At 40.4% G+C, this 15,481-nt stretch overlaps 1 protein-coding gene across 3 annotated transcripts in view; it reads right to left on the reverse strand.

Annotated features, from left to right (window-relative positions):
* PPP2R2B (protein phosphatase 2 regulatory subunit Bbeta) overlaps window positions 1-15,481 on the reverse strand; it is a 454,043-nt gene that overhangs the window by 100,093 nt on the left and 338,469 nt on the right. For all 3 annotated transcript variants that reach the window (XM_065875381.1, XM_065875380.1, XM_065875382.1), the window contains 2 exons: window positions 9,308-9,405; window positions 6,132-6,297 (listed from right to left, as the gene is read on the reverse strand). In XM_065875381.1, coding sequence (XP_065731453.1) covers window positions 6,132-6,297; window positions 9,308-9,405 — 264 coding nt within the window. The remainder of the gene's footprint in view (window positions 1-6,131; window positions 6,298-9,307; window positions 9,406-15,481) is intronic.

The following is a 15,481-nucleotide window of genomic DNA, read 5'->3' on the forward strand; positions in this document are numbered from 1 at the left end:
CTGTCCCTAGCATGACCTGAGAGGCCCTCGGTCACCTGCACCCCTACGTCCTCACACTTTATGATCTCACTGTCTACCCCACTCCCTGCCACTTCCTGTGCTCCTGCCACCCGGTTTCCTTACAGCTTCTTGTATAGGTTAATCCCACTCCAGCCTCAGGGCTTTTGCACTAGCTGCTCCTCCTGCCAGGAAAGCCCTTTACCCTCTTTTTCACAAGATTTGTTCCTTCACTTTGCTCTCCTCTGTTTTTGTCCCAACCTCAGAGGGGGTCTTTCCTAACCAACCTACAGAAAGATGTTTTCCTCACCGTTCTGTATCCCCTCTTCCTGCTTTATTTTTATTCAGAGTACGTTTCACTCTCTGGCAATTTAATTATCTCGTCTCCCTCACAGTGATTTAAATATCATTGGAGGCAGGGATTCGGTCTGTCTTGTTCCTCACTGTATCTCCAACACCTACAACAGTGCCTGGGGCATAGTGGATGTTCAAGAAATAGGAGTTGGATGAATGAATGCATCTCATTTACACAGTGCATCTTGTTAGCGGTACTCAGGAAAGTAAAATGAGAAGGAGATTCATCCAAATGCTTTCCCCTTTCAGTCTCTTTTCTGAGTCCCCAGCTGGAAATGACCTTTCTTAGCTCTGTACTGTCCCAGGACTCTACACCACTTGGTGACCCCTGTCATTCTCTACAGCAATACAACAGGGGTGAGGACTCCAATGCCTACAAGAGGTAGGCAGTGCCCAGGGAATGAGTGAAAGGGGGTGGGGCATCGGGGGAGCTGGAGATGGCATGCCCCACCTGCAGTCTTTTGATTCCATCTTTTAAAAATTAAAGTAGAGTTGATTTACAATGTTGTGCTAGTTTCATGTGTTTAGCACAGTGATTCAGGTATATGTACATACATATATATATATACACACACACACACACACACATACATATATATATATATATATATATATATATATATACACACAGATATATATATCTATATATACTTTTTTCAGATTCTCTTCCCTTATAGATTATTACAAAATATTGAGTAGAGTTCCCTGTGCTATACAGTAGGTCCTTGTTGGTTATCTATTTTACATATAGTAGTGTGTATATGTTAATCCATTTTTTAAGGAAACATGTTTGGGCCAAACAGATCATGTCTGTGGTTGCATGCCTTTGTAGGCCTTTCTTATCAGATCCTGCGTTCATTATTCGTTCTAACTTCTCTTCTGGACGGCAGACACTCGACGGCTCCTCTGCATCTTGCTCTGTGCCTGCACAGGGTGGCTTTGGAAGCAGACAACCTTGGGTCCCATCCCGACTCCAACGCCAGCCACCACGTGGCCGAGGGCTGGGATTCACGTGCAGTAGGCACCTAACTAGTCTTTGGGTGACAGACAAAGGGGAGTAGCAGATAAAGCAGGAGAAAAGGTACAGAGTGGCCAATTAAGTTTGAATTTCAGAAATATGAGTAACTTTTTAGTACAAGTATGTCCTCAATACTCTAATCTTACAAATAGAGATAGTTAACTTCTCTACGCCTCAGTTTCTTTATATGTAAATTGGGGAAAACAGTGTCGTCCTCATGGGGCTCTTTGAGGATTAAATGAAAGAATGCATGTAGTGTTTAGCCCAGTGTTGCACTTCTAATAATGGTTCACAAATAGCAGCTGTTGTTAGAATTAGCAAACTAGGCAACTGTTCTGCAATAATAAGATGTTGCTCTGACAGCGTGAGCTTCATCCCATGATGATGTCAGCACATCTTACTTCCTGTCTGTAAGGCTGTCAGGGGAGGAAAGCCACCCCTGTATCCTGCCTATATTAGGATTCCTTTGCTCCTCCGCCCCTCATCTCCCTCCTCCACCTCTCCTTGGCAAATGCCTTGTCCTCAGTGGTCTGAAATGCACATTATGAAGTGGGCTTCCTGCAACAATTTGGCTACTCTAACAGAGAAGGGCCCCTGTTTCCTAACATGTGGGCATCACTTGGGCTGGCCATGTCTGCTGGCATGCCTGTAAAGTCTACTAAGTATAAGATTTGTGCATTCAGCCCGGCTTGTACTGGGACAGAAGGCGAAGAAGTCTCTCCCAGATGTTGGGTTGAATTTAGAATTTTCTATCTATACTCTTCTGGTCCTACCCTCACTGAATATAGGCTGCATAATGACCTGCTTTTTAGGTTGAGAAGATGAAACATGGGCCATATGTATTCAGTCATTTGATTAACTACTAATCAGAGATCAGAGTAGATTAGCTACTGTGGCTTAGAAGAACCCAAATCAGTGAATTTTAATACTGATTATTTTCTATTGCTGGGCTTTGGAATGTAGCCCATCCCAACTGCAAGGCAATTCTTCTTTTACATTTTTCATATTAGGAATGATAAATTGCTATACAGAGAAAGAGAGAAATTGGAGGTAAAACATAAAGAATAAAAATCCCTAAAATCCCTGCAGTCTGGGACAACCCTTGTTAACATTTTACATAGTTCCTTGTAGTATTTTTCTATGCATTTTTTTGAAGAGGGGTACAAACCTATAATAATATCTCATATATAGATTTTACATTTCTCATTTTATTTTCTTCTTTTTATTACACAACTGGTACATAAAATTGTAGAAAATGAAAATGAACACAAAAAAATGAAAAACTCCTTCAATTCCAGTAGACAAAGACAACTACTATGAAAAATTTATGTATATCCTTGTATTATATTTGTGTGTGGAATTATATAACTTTTTTTTTTTTTTTTTTTTTTTTGCGGTATGAGGGCCTCTCACTGTTGTGGCCTCTCCCGCTGCAGAGCACAGGCTCCGGACGCGCAGGCTCAGCGGCCATGGCTCATGGGCCCAGCCGTTCCGCGGCACGTGGGATCTTCCTGGACCGGGGCATGAACCCGTGTCCCCTGCATCGGCAGGCGGACTCTCAACCACTGCGCCACCAGGGAAGCCCCTATATAACTTTTTAAATAGCTTTTAATAGATGTATCATGCTATGCATAGTTTATAATACGCTTTCTTCCTATTTACCTATCTATACCAACATCTATTTCTACAAATACATAATGTATTTTATGTATTTAAAACACATAAAAGAATTAGTTAATAATTAAAGGTCTAGTAATGGGAGATTTATTAATAAACTATAGAAAAAAAATACAAGGGAATACCATGCAGTCATTGAAAATGTTATGGTATTTTAGGAGAAATATTTCATAATTAGGAAGGTATTCCTGTTATTATGTGTTATATTATTATATAAAAAAATCTGGTTGCAAAACAGTTATAGAATATGTCATATTTTTGTTAAGAAACAAACAGATTTATCCATGCCTCTTTGCTTTTCTCTTTTTTTTTTTTTGGGGTTCACGGGCCTCTCGCTGTTGTGGCCTCTCCCGCTGCGGAGCACAGGCTCCGGACGTGCAGGCTCAGCGGCCATGGCTCACGGGCCCCGCCGCTCCGCGGCACGTGGGATCTTCCCGGACCGGGGCACGAACCCGTGTCTCCTGCACCGGCAGGCGGACTCCCAACCACTGCGCCACCAGGGAAGCCCTGCTTTTCTCTTTAAAAGACATTAATAGCGGTTCTCTCTGGATAGGAACACTTTCCTTATCTGCATTTTGTTTCTCTGCATTTTCTAAATTTTTTACAATGAACACTTACTACGCTCATAGCATGAAAAATAAATTAAGTATACCTTTTCCTCTCATCATAGGAATTAAGATAGAAGTAGACATTCTAGGTAAAGCAATGTGTCTTCATCTGGCGAATAATTTTAAGGTCTATCTTTACAACTGAAGGTTGGTTTTATTTTTCATTAAAATTGCTAAAGCCGGGAATGTATTCTAGCAGAAGATAAAAACTGTACCCAGCTATAATGAGATAAGCACAATTTTTTTTAAAAAAAGATAATTGATGGTGAATTCAATTCAATTCCCCATGGTTGGGATGCCTGGAGTTATTCTTGACTTTATTATCACACAATTTTTCTTGACGCAGTAGCTTGAAGCTCTCTGGATAAAAAAGTCTGAGGAACATGTAGCTGTTACTATGAGTAATGGCTTTTTCTTTCTTCTGGCTGGCTCTCTGAGCAGTTTATCATTACTTGTGGCAGCTTTTAAACACAATCTTATCATCTATCTTCATTTTCTCTTTTGTACAGTAATTCCAATCGTCTTCCATTAATTTCTGCATGTTAACCTATTTGGCTTAAGGGGGATTCTCAACCTCAATATTAGTATAAAAAAGAAAATCACATATGAGCATGGGAATTTTTCTTCTAAGAATCATTTTGAGATGCTGTTGGCATATGAAATAGCATCCCAAATGGGAAGATAATATCCTTGTTAATCAAAAAACTATTTAAAAACTCAATTAACAGAACATTATGCTATATAATTAATCTTCATTGCATTTCACTGATTTCTTTCCCATCCCCCCCCACAAAGTAGTTAATATGTCTTTTATCTCTTTGAATTCTATTGTAATAATCAACAGGCTAAATTTAATAATATAAAGTAAGCTAGCTATAGGAGATAATCAGATGCTTTTTCTCTGCCTAAAGTAATTAAGTCAAAATCATCAGAAGTTTCTTCCATTCTAAGTTGTGTTGAATCTGCTGAGCCTTTGAGGGAAACTTAAACCAAACTAAAAGCGAAGAGACTGAAACAAATTCATGTGGCTTGACTTTTGGGAAATCAAGATCAAAAAATGTAAACAAGACAATAAATGAGAAAAAATTAAATTACTTGGAATCTGGAAGAACAGCTGAGTGGAGATCTGGTCATGTTGAGATAAGCTCTGCTTGAATAACCCTAAACTGGCTATTTCAGAACTGTCACTTTATATATTTATACCCTGGCTTTTTCATTTGAGCGATTTTTTTGGTTCATATGCATTAAAAACTTTCCCCTCCTGTTTTTCATAAGATTAAAATAAAACTCATTGTGAAAACTTAGAAAATAAAAACAATTTTACTTTCTAAGTTATCACAATGAGTTTTATTTTAATCTTATGAAAAAGAGGGGGGAAATTTAAGGAATAAATTGACAAGTCACCCATAATGCACAGTCAAAATTAATCATGATAAACCTTTCAGTGTGTTTCCTTTCAGTCTTTAAAAATGTTAATATATGTTTGATCGTAGTATATACACAGTCTGCATTTTTTTTAACTTCACGTATGAGCATTACCCTTTCTTAATAAATGTTGGAGATAGGCAGAAAGCAAACCCCTTGTTTCTTGATTTATATTTAAATGTGTACTCCTCAAAGACACATACACAGGATGTTGAAATGAATCACTCTCCAGCTTATTTGCTTGGGAGACGGTGTTTAATTTGTATATACTAATCCTCTAATTGTTATGCTATTCAATTAGCACCCTTTCGTATATGATTTTATTCTGAATTGTTTTGAGTGTAGATGGCCTCTTTCACAGCAAGGGTATTAAGAAGTTTTAGGGTTGGTAATTCCACTGTGTAAAGGTTTACAGATTAATACGGAATCAGCTTCCGTGTTCAACCCCGAACATTCTCTCTCTCTGACCTATTTATATCGACTCTCCCTAAACCAACAAATGATATAAGAAGAGTATGAAGGGAGAAGGGAGAAAGAGAAGAAACCATTACTGGATCAGTGTTTTGATGGGGTCCCCTCTCTTCTTGACCTATGTTTCTACTAGAGAGCTTGATTGTGTCAGACAAGGACATCTGCTTTCCAAACCCCCAAATATATTCAGGGATTAATAACTTCTACTGAGTACGCCAAACACACAGGGACGGCATGTTTAGCTTCCCGAAATGTGTTCCCAGAATAACATTCAGTAAATCTTTAGACAGGAAGTCACATTCCCAAAACACCTGGAAATAATCTGCATTAGTCAAAAACTACAGATAACAAGTCTCACATAATTCGACCATAAATTTGTTATTTTTAAAAAAGAATAAGTACTATTTACTGAGGGCCTATTCTCTGCCAGGCATTCTGCTAGGCATCTTGCAGATACGGTTTCTAAGTTTTTCAACAGCCTGCAAGGTAAAAAGGAAGATGGAGGCTAAAAGAGATTGAAATATAGGGTTTGCTGACTGTATCTCTCAAAATACCAAACAAGACAAGTCACCTCCACATACCATTAGTAGACAGAAGGAAGTAGGCTGCATTCTGCTGAGGGAGCCATCTTATTTTATTGATTTTTTCTTCTATTTCTAAACTCTTCAGGTAATCGAACTCGGGTTCATGGCTCTGGAATGTGCTGTAAACATTGTATTCACCCCTACGATGAACCTGATTTTTACTCTGTAGGAAGGGGAAAAAAAAAAGTCACATGAAAGATTAAATCACATAAGCCAACTGCAAATTCACCGGTTCCTTCTTTTTCTGAGTAGAGTCATGAGGGGTGAGACGGGCAGGCCGTGTCCAAGTGGGCTGAGGGCAGGACTACGACGGCCATGGGTTCCTCCTTAGCTCAGTGCCCTCAGGCTGTTGATCATGCACCCCTGGTGGTAAATACTGGCACCTTCAATATTTACAACTTTTTACTTATAAAGTATATACATAAACTGCTGCATGTCTTGGACACCCTTCGGAGTGAGTCATCCCATGCTGATGTCCATACAGACTTGTATCAATCTTTTAACAAAAACACATAGCTATAGCATCTGCACCTTTCACTGGCCTTTTAAAATCTCATCAGATCTTCATAGAATCTCTGAGAGGTGCACAGAGCAGGGAAGTGAACAAAAGAGGCTCACAGAAATTAAAATGACTTCTCAAAGGTCACACAGCTTATAAGCAGTGGATCTCTCCCTCTCCTTTTTCCAACATGAATAACAAAACAGACATGAGTGCAGAGATGACACGTGAATCATTAGGAGAACCATGAGACTTTACACTGGCTTTCCCCCAGCGCCGATTATGCAAAGTGCACACAGCAGGAACTAAATAAATGGTGAGAGAACAAAACATAAAGGAAGGGTGTGCAGAAAGGGATGAGAGAAAGAAGAAAGGTGGATAGGAGGAAAAGATGGTGTGAAAGAGAGAAAGGGAAGAAGGGAAAAGAAGGAGGAGAGGTTTGCATTTTAGGACCTAGTGACCAAGAGCCTCAAGATTCAGGCTTTGGAAAACTGTGTTCAAAAATTCAAATCCAGGTCTTGCTAGGCATTTGCCATAAATGCTTGACTCTTAATAAAAGGCTCAGTTAAAAAATTTTTATCTCTGGGTAGATACTGAACATTCAAACCCAAGTCTCAATTTACTGATGGGTGATGGTACCGATACCCAGACGTTAAAAGTGCTTGTGAGGGCACTGAGGTTCCTTGAACAAATTTTCCAGGACAGCACGTCTTGAGGATTCACGCACGGGAGCCACCCACAGGAATCAAAAGAAGGCCTGACCTAGATGTTGTCACATGGCTGTGTTTCTCAAGCTCAGTGTTCATTCAACCCCAAGTCTCACCGCAAATCTCAACATTTAACTGCAGGCTATTATCCTCAACATTTATTCCTTATTGAACAAAACCACCCTCCTTTGGAAAATGTGTCCCCCTTCTTTCTACTAATGAATCAGGCTCCCCAAATATTTCAGTAAATTAAAATAGGTGAAAGCTATAAATACCTAATGGGCAACATGGAGCGGAATATTACTGGCAACACCCTGCCTTGGGTAATTTATGCTAAACAGCTCCTCTGGTTTCTCTTTATCATCACTATGAACCTAATTGGATTTTTTAAAAAATTGAAGAAGAAGGTTTGAAAATCAATTTTAAAAGGACTTTAAAGGCTGACATACTCGCTCCTATCCTGTTTACTGCAGAGAGAGCTAGTCCACCTGAGAAATAAATTTTTACGACTGTTGATTTGCTACCATCCAAATCAGACTGTCAAGTGTGTGTAGGATGTGCCAGACCAATTAGCACTAGGCAGCTCCGGAAAAGCAGGAAAAATTCCAGGTCACGAAGAGCTATTAGTTCCTACTTGCCAACAACATTTTCGTGTTTCCAGGGCCAATGGAATAGGCTGGGTGCCTGATTTAATGCTGAACACTTGAATTCATACAGAACCCCGAGGGATTACGATGCCCTTATAGAAATTAATTGCAAATAATGTACAATTACCAAATATATCACCTCTAAATGAGGCTTTCCTTTTTTGAGGGGAGGTGGAACACAAATGACTTTGAGGCACAAAGCAGGCTTTAAATTGCTAGGGAAGTCTCTTGTGAAACCTCCCTCCTGCACCGGGCCCTCCTGCTACGCTGTGCCGGGTGAATCTCCGAGGCAGGCGGCAGCAGATGGGAGAGTTATTTGAACACAGACTGGCCTGCTGGAAGCTTCAGGACCACGCCGGCGGAGGCCAAGGAAATCAAATTGGGCCATAATTTCATTCTGACAGAACAGAAGCAGACACCAAAAAACTCAATTTATATGAAAAAGAGAAACAATTCCTAGTGGAACCCAAGTCTCAGGAAGAAATGGGCTTTTCGAGATTCACTGGGAGTTAGAACTGCTGCTCAGAATGCATACAGCATTCAGCTGCAGGGAACTTCGTGTCACCTATAGTAAAGTGTGGGCTACATGCATTGCTCAGATGGCATTTTCTGGGATTTCTCTCCCTTTGGTAGGGGGAGCTACCATTTTCTTTTTTTTTTTTATGGTTAGCAATAAAGTATTTTTAATTAAGGTATATACGTTGTTTTTTTAGACATAATGCTACTGCATACTTAACAGACCACAGTATAGTGTAAATATATAACTTTTATATGCCCTGGGAAATCAAAACACTGGTGTGACTTGCTTTATTGTGATATTCCCTTTATTGCGATATTCCCTTTATTGCGGTGGCCTGGAACTGAGCCCACGATCTCTCTGAAGCGTGCCTGTAAATTGTATGTATTCTCTTCTGACCCAAGTTATCCTTTTCATATCTGTTGGGGAAGGGTTATATTTTTTATCCTAGGTATTCTGTTAGGAGTCCCTGAATTTCAACAGCTGGAGGAGGATAAACCCCACTGAAAAAGGAGGCGTTACACTCAACAAGCACCCGTGGAATTTTGCAGGTCAGATGAGAAGTGAGGCTGTTTTGAATGTGCAATACCCAGGTTTGGAAAGATGAGACCTTGCCCAGAAAAGGCTCTATTTTCCGGTGCTTTTGTGAGCCTGAGTGTGTAACTACTGATGTTAATGACTTTTGGGCAGTTTTAGTTTGCAAGCCAAGCAGCAAGGTTAAGGGCGACACATGAGGATTAAGGAACAGTGGGAGGCCTTCTTTAAAAGAAGAAAATGGCTATTTTGCATTCACTGCCACTTACCTCCTGCTCTCGTTGAAATATTACAACCCGACCCCCCTTGTCCCCTGTCGCTAGTAATTCTCCCGTGTGGTTGAATTCTACCGTAGAGATAATGTCAGCTGAAAAAAAGAAGACAAAGGCAATTTAAGTAACTGCACACTTACTTTGAAACGATAGATAATAGACATACTTTTCTGTGCATTTAAGGGCTTAGGGCTTTGTCTCTGCAGTGGAATTTACAAGGATTCTGTGTTCTGTATTTTAAGTGCCACTAGAAGTGGCACTTGGGAAAGTAAATTTCCTAGATGCCCACACTGCACTGTGGTCTCTAGGAACAACTGGAGAGAACAAAAGGAAAAAGCACATTCAGACCCTTTTGTTTTGGGCAAGAGAAAATGAATTTCTTTACGGGCGCAGGGAAATGGCAATTTTCTTTGATAATTTCTACCAACCACAGGCTCTTTTCCCACCCGTGTCCTTCTGCATTCCCCTTTCTTCTACACCCAGAAACTTCCCCAAATGAGTTTCAGTTGTGGAATCCAAATGAGGGCTGAAGACTGAGGAAGAAGGGGTGAGATGCTTGAAGCTCAGACACCGAAAACAAAGGGGCGGATCACAGAGGAATCGTCGTCGGGAAATCTCCAGGAGCTGGAAATTCAAGGAGGGACCCCACAAATGCTCCCTCTTTTCTGGTGAGCCGAACACACCCTTCTGGAAGAGCAGGGCCTTACTGCAACCCCAGGAGAAAGGTGCTGAGAAAACAGGGTCACGAGGTCAGAGAGAAATTTGTACTCTGTATTTTTTTTTAAGTATATTTTTTTTATTGGAGTATAATTGCTTTACAATGTTGTGTTAATTTCTGCTGTATAATGGCATGAATCAGCTATATGTATATCTATATCCTCTCCCTCTTGTACTCTGTATTTCTAAACAGAGAAAATACACAGGCATCAGGAACTCAGCTCACAGATAATTGCTGAAGGAATGCCAGCCTGCCAAATCTTTCTTCAATGCTGGTAAGTTACCCCCCAAGGAACACAGACAGGTAAATTACCTATGATTGGATTTATTAGGGCTATTTTTAGAAAAATGTCAGAGGTTAATTCCTCTGCAATTATTCCCCTGCAGGGCTCCAACAATTGCTACCGAGAGTGCAAATGAGTTTAAAAAAAAAAAAAAGAAGGAAGCAGGGGAATTATGACTGTGGCCTTTGACAGAAGTACATTCTGAAGATTATGTCCATGTAAGGAAAGCAAAGGGGAAACAGTGAGGTGGAAAACTAAGGCAATTACCCCTGAATAATTCAAATCTCAAATCATACTTTAATATCATCATTTCAGGATTTTCTTTGTATGCCTGATTGATTCAGGTAAGTAGTGTAAAATTCTCCACTTTGCTTCTAACTGTCCTTTTCCATCCATGAAAAAGCTTCAAATGGTCATTCTTTGCCCAGAAGGAAAAAGAATAAGGCATAAACCATAGGCACTTGCAAGCCAGGCACATTTAAAAGAATAATTCATGATTTCTGTTTTGGCATCTTAGATGACTGACCCCAGTGGTAGCAGATTCAAATCCTACAGGGCCACGCACGAGGCGACGTGAAGTAGCAAGCTTGCGTTTCCTCTTAAAAGACAAGTGGCTACTCAGTTTAAGCCAACTGTGACTATGAAATATTACCTGTATTGCCAGATATTCTGAGTTTTTTTAAAAAAGGAAGCTGGAAATCCAGAGTTTTATGCAAAATCGCTTTAGTTTTACATATTGGCAACCAATTATTTTGTTCAGTGCCATGACATTAAGAAAAATATAATCTTGTCTATCAGCTGAAAATGGTTTGTGGGTCACCAGCTTCTGACCTCTGGTCTCTAGAGTCTGCCTTCAGAAAAGGCCACCCCATTCCTTAATTGACAATCTCAACTGGACATCCCATCCATTCGCTCAAGAAGACCCCTACAACCGGGCTTCCCTGGTGGCGCAGTGGTTGAGAGTCTGCCTGCCGATGCAGGGGACGCGGGTTCGTGCCCCGGTCCGGGAAGATCCCACATGTCGCAGAGCGGCTGGGCCCGTGAGCCATGGCCGCTGAGCCTGCGCGTCCGGAGCCTGTGCTCCGCAACGGGAGAGGCCACAACAGTGAGAGGCCCGCGTACCGCAAAAAACAAAAAAGACGACCCCTACAAATGAATACTACCCGAAGGAAACACAGAAGAAGCTGCGTGGCTGCTCAGTTCCTGAAGTAAGTTTAGAAGGCCCATTTCTAGAACAAGGGCCCAAATAGGAAGGAGCAGGCAAGCCCAGCAAAGCTGGGAAGCCAGCCACCCGGAGAGAATTATCGGCCACTTTCCTTTTTTAGAGTTTGCGTGTCTTAGCAAAGCACTCTCGTGTACAGAGGAGACAAGAAGGCTGTTTAATGTTTGCAGTCGCCTCAGAACGCCCTGGTTGAAAAGCACTCGAGTGCTAGGATACACTTCTAACATTAGTTCCTGCTTCTGCCTTTTCAATGAGTGGCTAGCCATGGGGTTATTCACGAAGCTTCCTGGCTTTGGGGGGAGAACCTAAAGCAGACATGGCTATTTCTTTTCACTTCCAGGCTTCTGTCAGGTACTAAAAAATGAGTCGAGAAAGAGAAGTAAGGAGCGATGAGAGGGTGGTGAGGAGACCAGGCCTGGGGGTTAACAGTGCCATACTCATGTCTTTAGGGCTAAGATTCTACTGAAGGGCAGCTGAAGCCCTTCCTCTCAGCAGCTGTGTGAACACAGATGCTGGAGCTCTAGGTGGGTTCCAGGGCTAGTGCACTGACAACAAAGAGATGGGTCTTCCTTTTTGGTGACATTGAGTATTGGAAGGAAGAGGTAAGTAGCTCTTTCCAAGATCAGCCTCTGGCTCAGTTTCCAAGAAAATGCCATTCCAAGGGAAACAAAATTCAGTCTCCCAGGGATGACATTCATACTGTCTTTTTTGCCTGGACCCTGAAAATGTCTTCACTCTCTCTTTAAGAGGCACACAGGTCAAATCAAGGTAGGATTCAAGCTCAAGTCCAAGCCACATGATCCAAGGCGGTATTATTAGAACTTTGCACTATGGGATAACAGGCATGGTCCCAGCTATAAAAATACCTCCTTCGTTTTCCAAGCGTTATCATTGTTTGTGCTATGTCTCCCTCAAGAACCTTGTCAGAGAAAGGTTGACTGGTATGGCAGGATTCTGAAATTCCTTAGTCTGTTGCCAAGTCCTTGCCTTTATTTTAACCCTGCCAGGCAGGTGGTCTGTATATTGGGTTGCTTATATATGGCTACTGTGTGCTTCCCTTCAGAACATACGCGTTGCAGCTCAAGTTAATACGTGTTTTGAACTTTTATGTTTCCTGACTCATTTATCATGGCTAGGCCATAGGCGTAACCAGAGTATTTTACTGCCCTATCCATCTCTGCATGGCTTCATCTATGACTGTTTAATAATTGATGCAAAATTCATGAATCACCCCACATTCCAGTTTCAAGATACAGAAACTTCTGATACAATACTCCTGTGCTTGCAACACGCTCTTGGTAGAGCAGTTTAAATTAGAAAACATACAATGCTCAAAACAACATGACTTTTGTTGAGTATAGAAAGAGGTTATGGCGATAATAATAAACTAGCAAACTTAGACACGATAAAATCACCTGAAATCATGGTCAGCAGAAATCAATTCATCAAGTTCAATTAAGGTTCAGTTCATCAAGTTCAATTAGAGGACATTTGCCTTTAAATGTTAAGTGTGTATGACAACTTATTTTCTTAAATGCACAGCTGAATCATGCTAAAAGCTATAAACTTGAGCATTTTCTCTCTGTTCTATAAAGATGTGAATGAAGTGCATGTTTTTGACTAAAAACAGAAAGCAGAAGCCAAAAACAGTTATAGAGGTCAAATGTCGTTAACATGACTTTTTAAGGAAATCCTGGGAGGTATGACGTTTGCCCTGCTCCACATCTATTTGTGCTGATTTAATTTCCACAAGATGGTGGCCTGGTAACCCCATTTCTAGTTCAAAAGGCACTGATAAGATCAAGTTTTTCATTTTTAAAATCAATCTCAGCATCCTTCAAAGGTTCCAGACTAGTAAGTTCATACATAAAGTTTCCATTTAACTGAATAATAGAAATTGACTTGGCAATTATATGCATGTGATTGTGAGGCTAGAGAAAAGGAAGGACCCCCTTGTTCATGCCTTAATTCCCCCCCCCCCCCCCCGCCAGTATATCATGCTAGGCTGGAGTCTATGCAATGCCAGAGCACTGGGCTGAGTACTAGTATTGGGTGATTTTTGATAAAACGGTGGCTCAGTGTAGACTTAGGACCTAAAGCCAAATCCTCTGATGGGACAAGATCTCACTGACCAGGTCACTAGCATTGGCCTCTCAGCATCAATCACAGGGATTGAAATGAGACGGTAATGCATTTTAGCCTTCAGAGCCCATTAAATGTTGTATCTTTCATCTTGGAAACATCTGGGAGATAATACTATAAAGTCATATATGTACTTTATCATCTGACTAGTCCTGCAATATTTGGCCTTCTTCCTGATGAGGAGGTCAGTTCTAGCAGAATCTGCTGTTTCTTCAGCTAGGATTAAGGATATCAGCAAGAATGGAAAGTAGGTTTCCTAGCAGATAACAATGGTGAAATGATGGTAGCTGCCAGAAAGTTTGTGTTGAGAAGAATTTGGGAGGCCACTTCCAGGTCAAAGTGCTGTGATTAATTGGCAGTGGCTCCTGCAGTTATTGACATTGAGTATTGGGGGGAGGTGACATGTGGAGCCTTTGTCACTGCTGTATAGGAGTTTCCGGCTAGATTGGCCTTGACTTTGTGGATCATTATACAAACGGGATTCTTAGGCTCCCTGGATGGAATTAAAACTACTCCTTCCATCTACATAATACTGTGGACTCCTTGCATTCTGCTTCACAGTCCAAAGTTGGCATCCATTTTCTCGGATATGGTTTTCCCTGGTATGTTTGGATGACTGAAATAGTACACTGGAGTATATTTTCCACCAAAATACGGGGGAAAAGGAAGTCTGGTTTTGGCCAGACAAGATATACCCAAGTACTGCTACTGGGATTGTGCCAAAATGGTCATGTTGAAAAGATATTAATATATTATAAAATTTAAAAAAAGAATCAGGTAATAAAATAGTATGTGTCAGATGACCTCAATTTTGTTAAAGTATTTATATTTTAATATACATTTTTTAAACTGGTAAAGTAATAAATACTTACTAAAACTTCCATTAATACCAAGATGATGATTAGGATATAAACTGAAATATCCCCCAAAGATAATAATTAACTCCTATAAATACACACACAAATAATCATAGGAAAAAGTCCATCAGGGAGAGCACGGGATGATATTGTTTTGGGGTAGGACATGGAGGACTAAATTAATTTTTTTATAGTCTTCTAATTTCTCAGCATTTTCTAATTTTTATACCTTGACTATAAATACTTGAACAATTTTTAACTTTTAAGCAATTTTAATTGACTTTCAAACTGAATACAAGATTTTCACATTTACCTCAGTGACTTTTTATTTTTTTTAATTATTTAATTTTTTTTAACATCTTTATCGGACTATAATTGCTTTACGATGGTATGTTAGTTTCTGCTTTATAAGAAAGTGAATCAGCTATACATATACATATATCCCCATATCTCCTCCCTCTTGCATCTCTCTCCCACCCTCCCTATCCCACCCCTCTAGGTGGTCACAAAGCACCGAGCTGATCTCCCTGTGCTATGCAGCTGCTTCCCACTAGCTATCTATTCTACATTTGGTAGTATATATAAGTCCATGCCACTATCTCACTTTGTCCCACCTTAACCTTCCCCCTCCCCATGTCCTCAACTCCATTCTCTATGTCTGCATGTTTATTCCAGTCCTGCCCCTAGGCTCTTCAGAACCAATTTATTTTACTTTTTTTCTTATTTCATATATATGTGTTATCATACGGTATTTGTTTATCTCTTTCTGACTAAATTCACTCTATATGACAGATTCTAGGTCCATCCACGTCACTATAAATAACAATTTCGTTTCTCTTTATGGCTGAGTAATATTCCATTGAATATATGTGCCACATCTTCTTGATCCATTCATCTGTTGATGGACACTTAGGTTGCTTCCATGTCCTGGCTATTGTAAATGGAGCTG

This window comes from Phocoena phocoena, chromosome 3 (assembly GCF_963924675.1).
Source record: "Phocoena phocoena chromosome 3, mPhoPho1.1, whole genome shotgun sequence".
Lineage (NCBI taxonomy): Eukaryota > Metazoa > Chordata > Mammalia > Artiodactyla > Phocoenidae > Phocoena > Phocoena phocoena.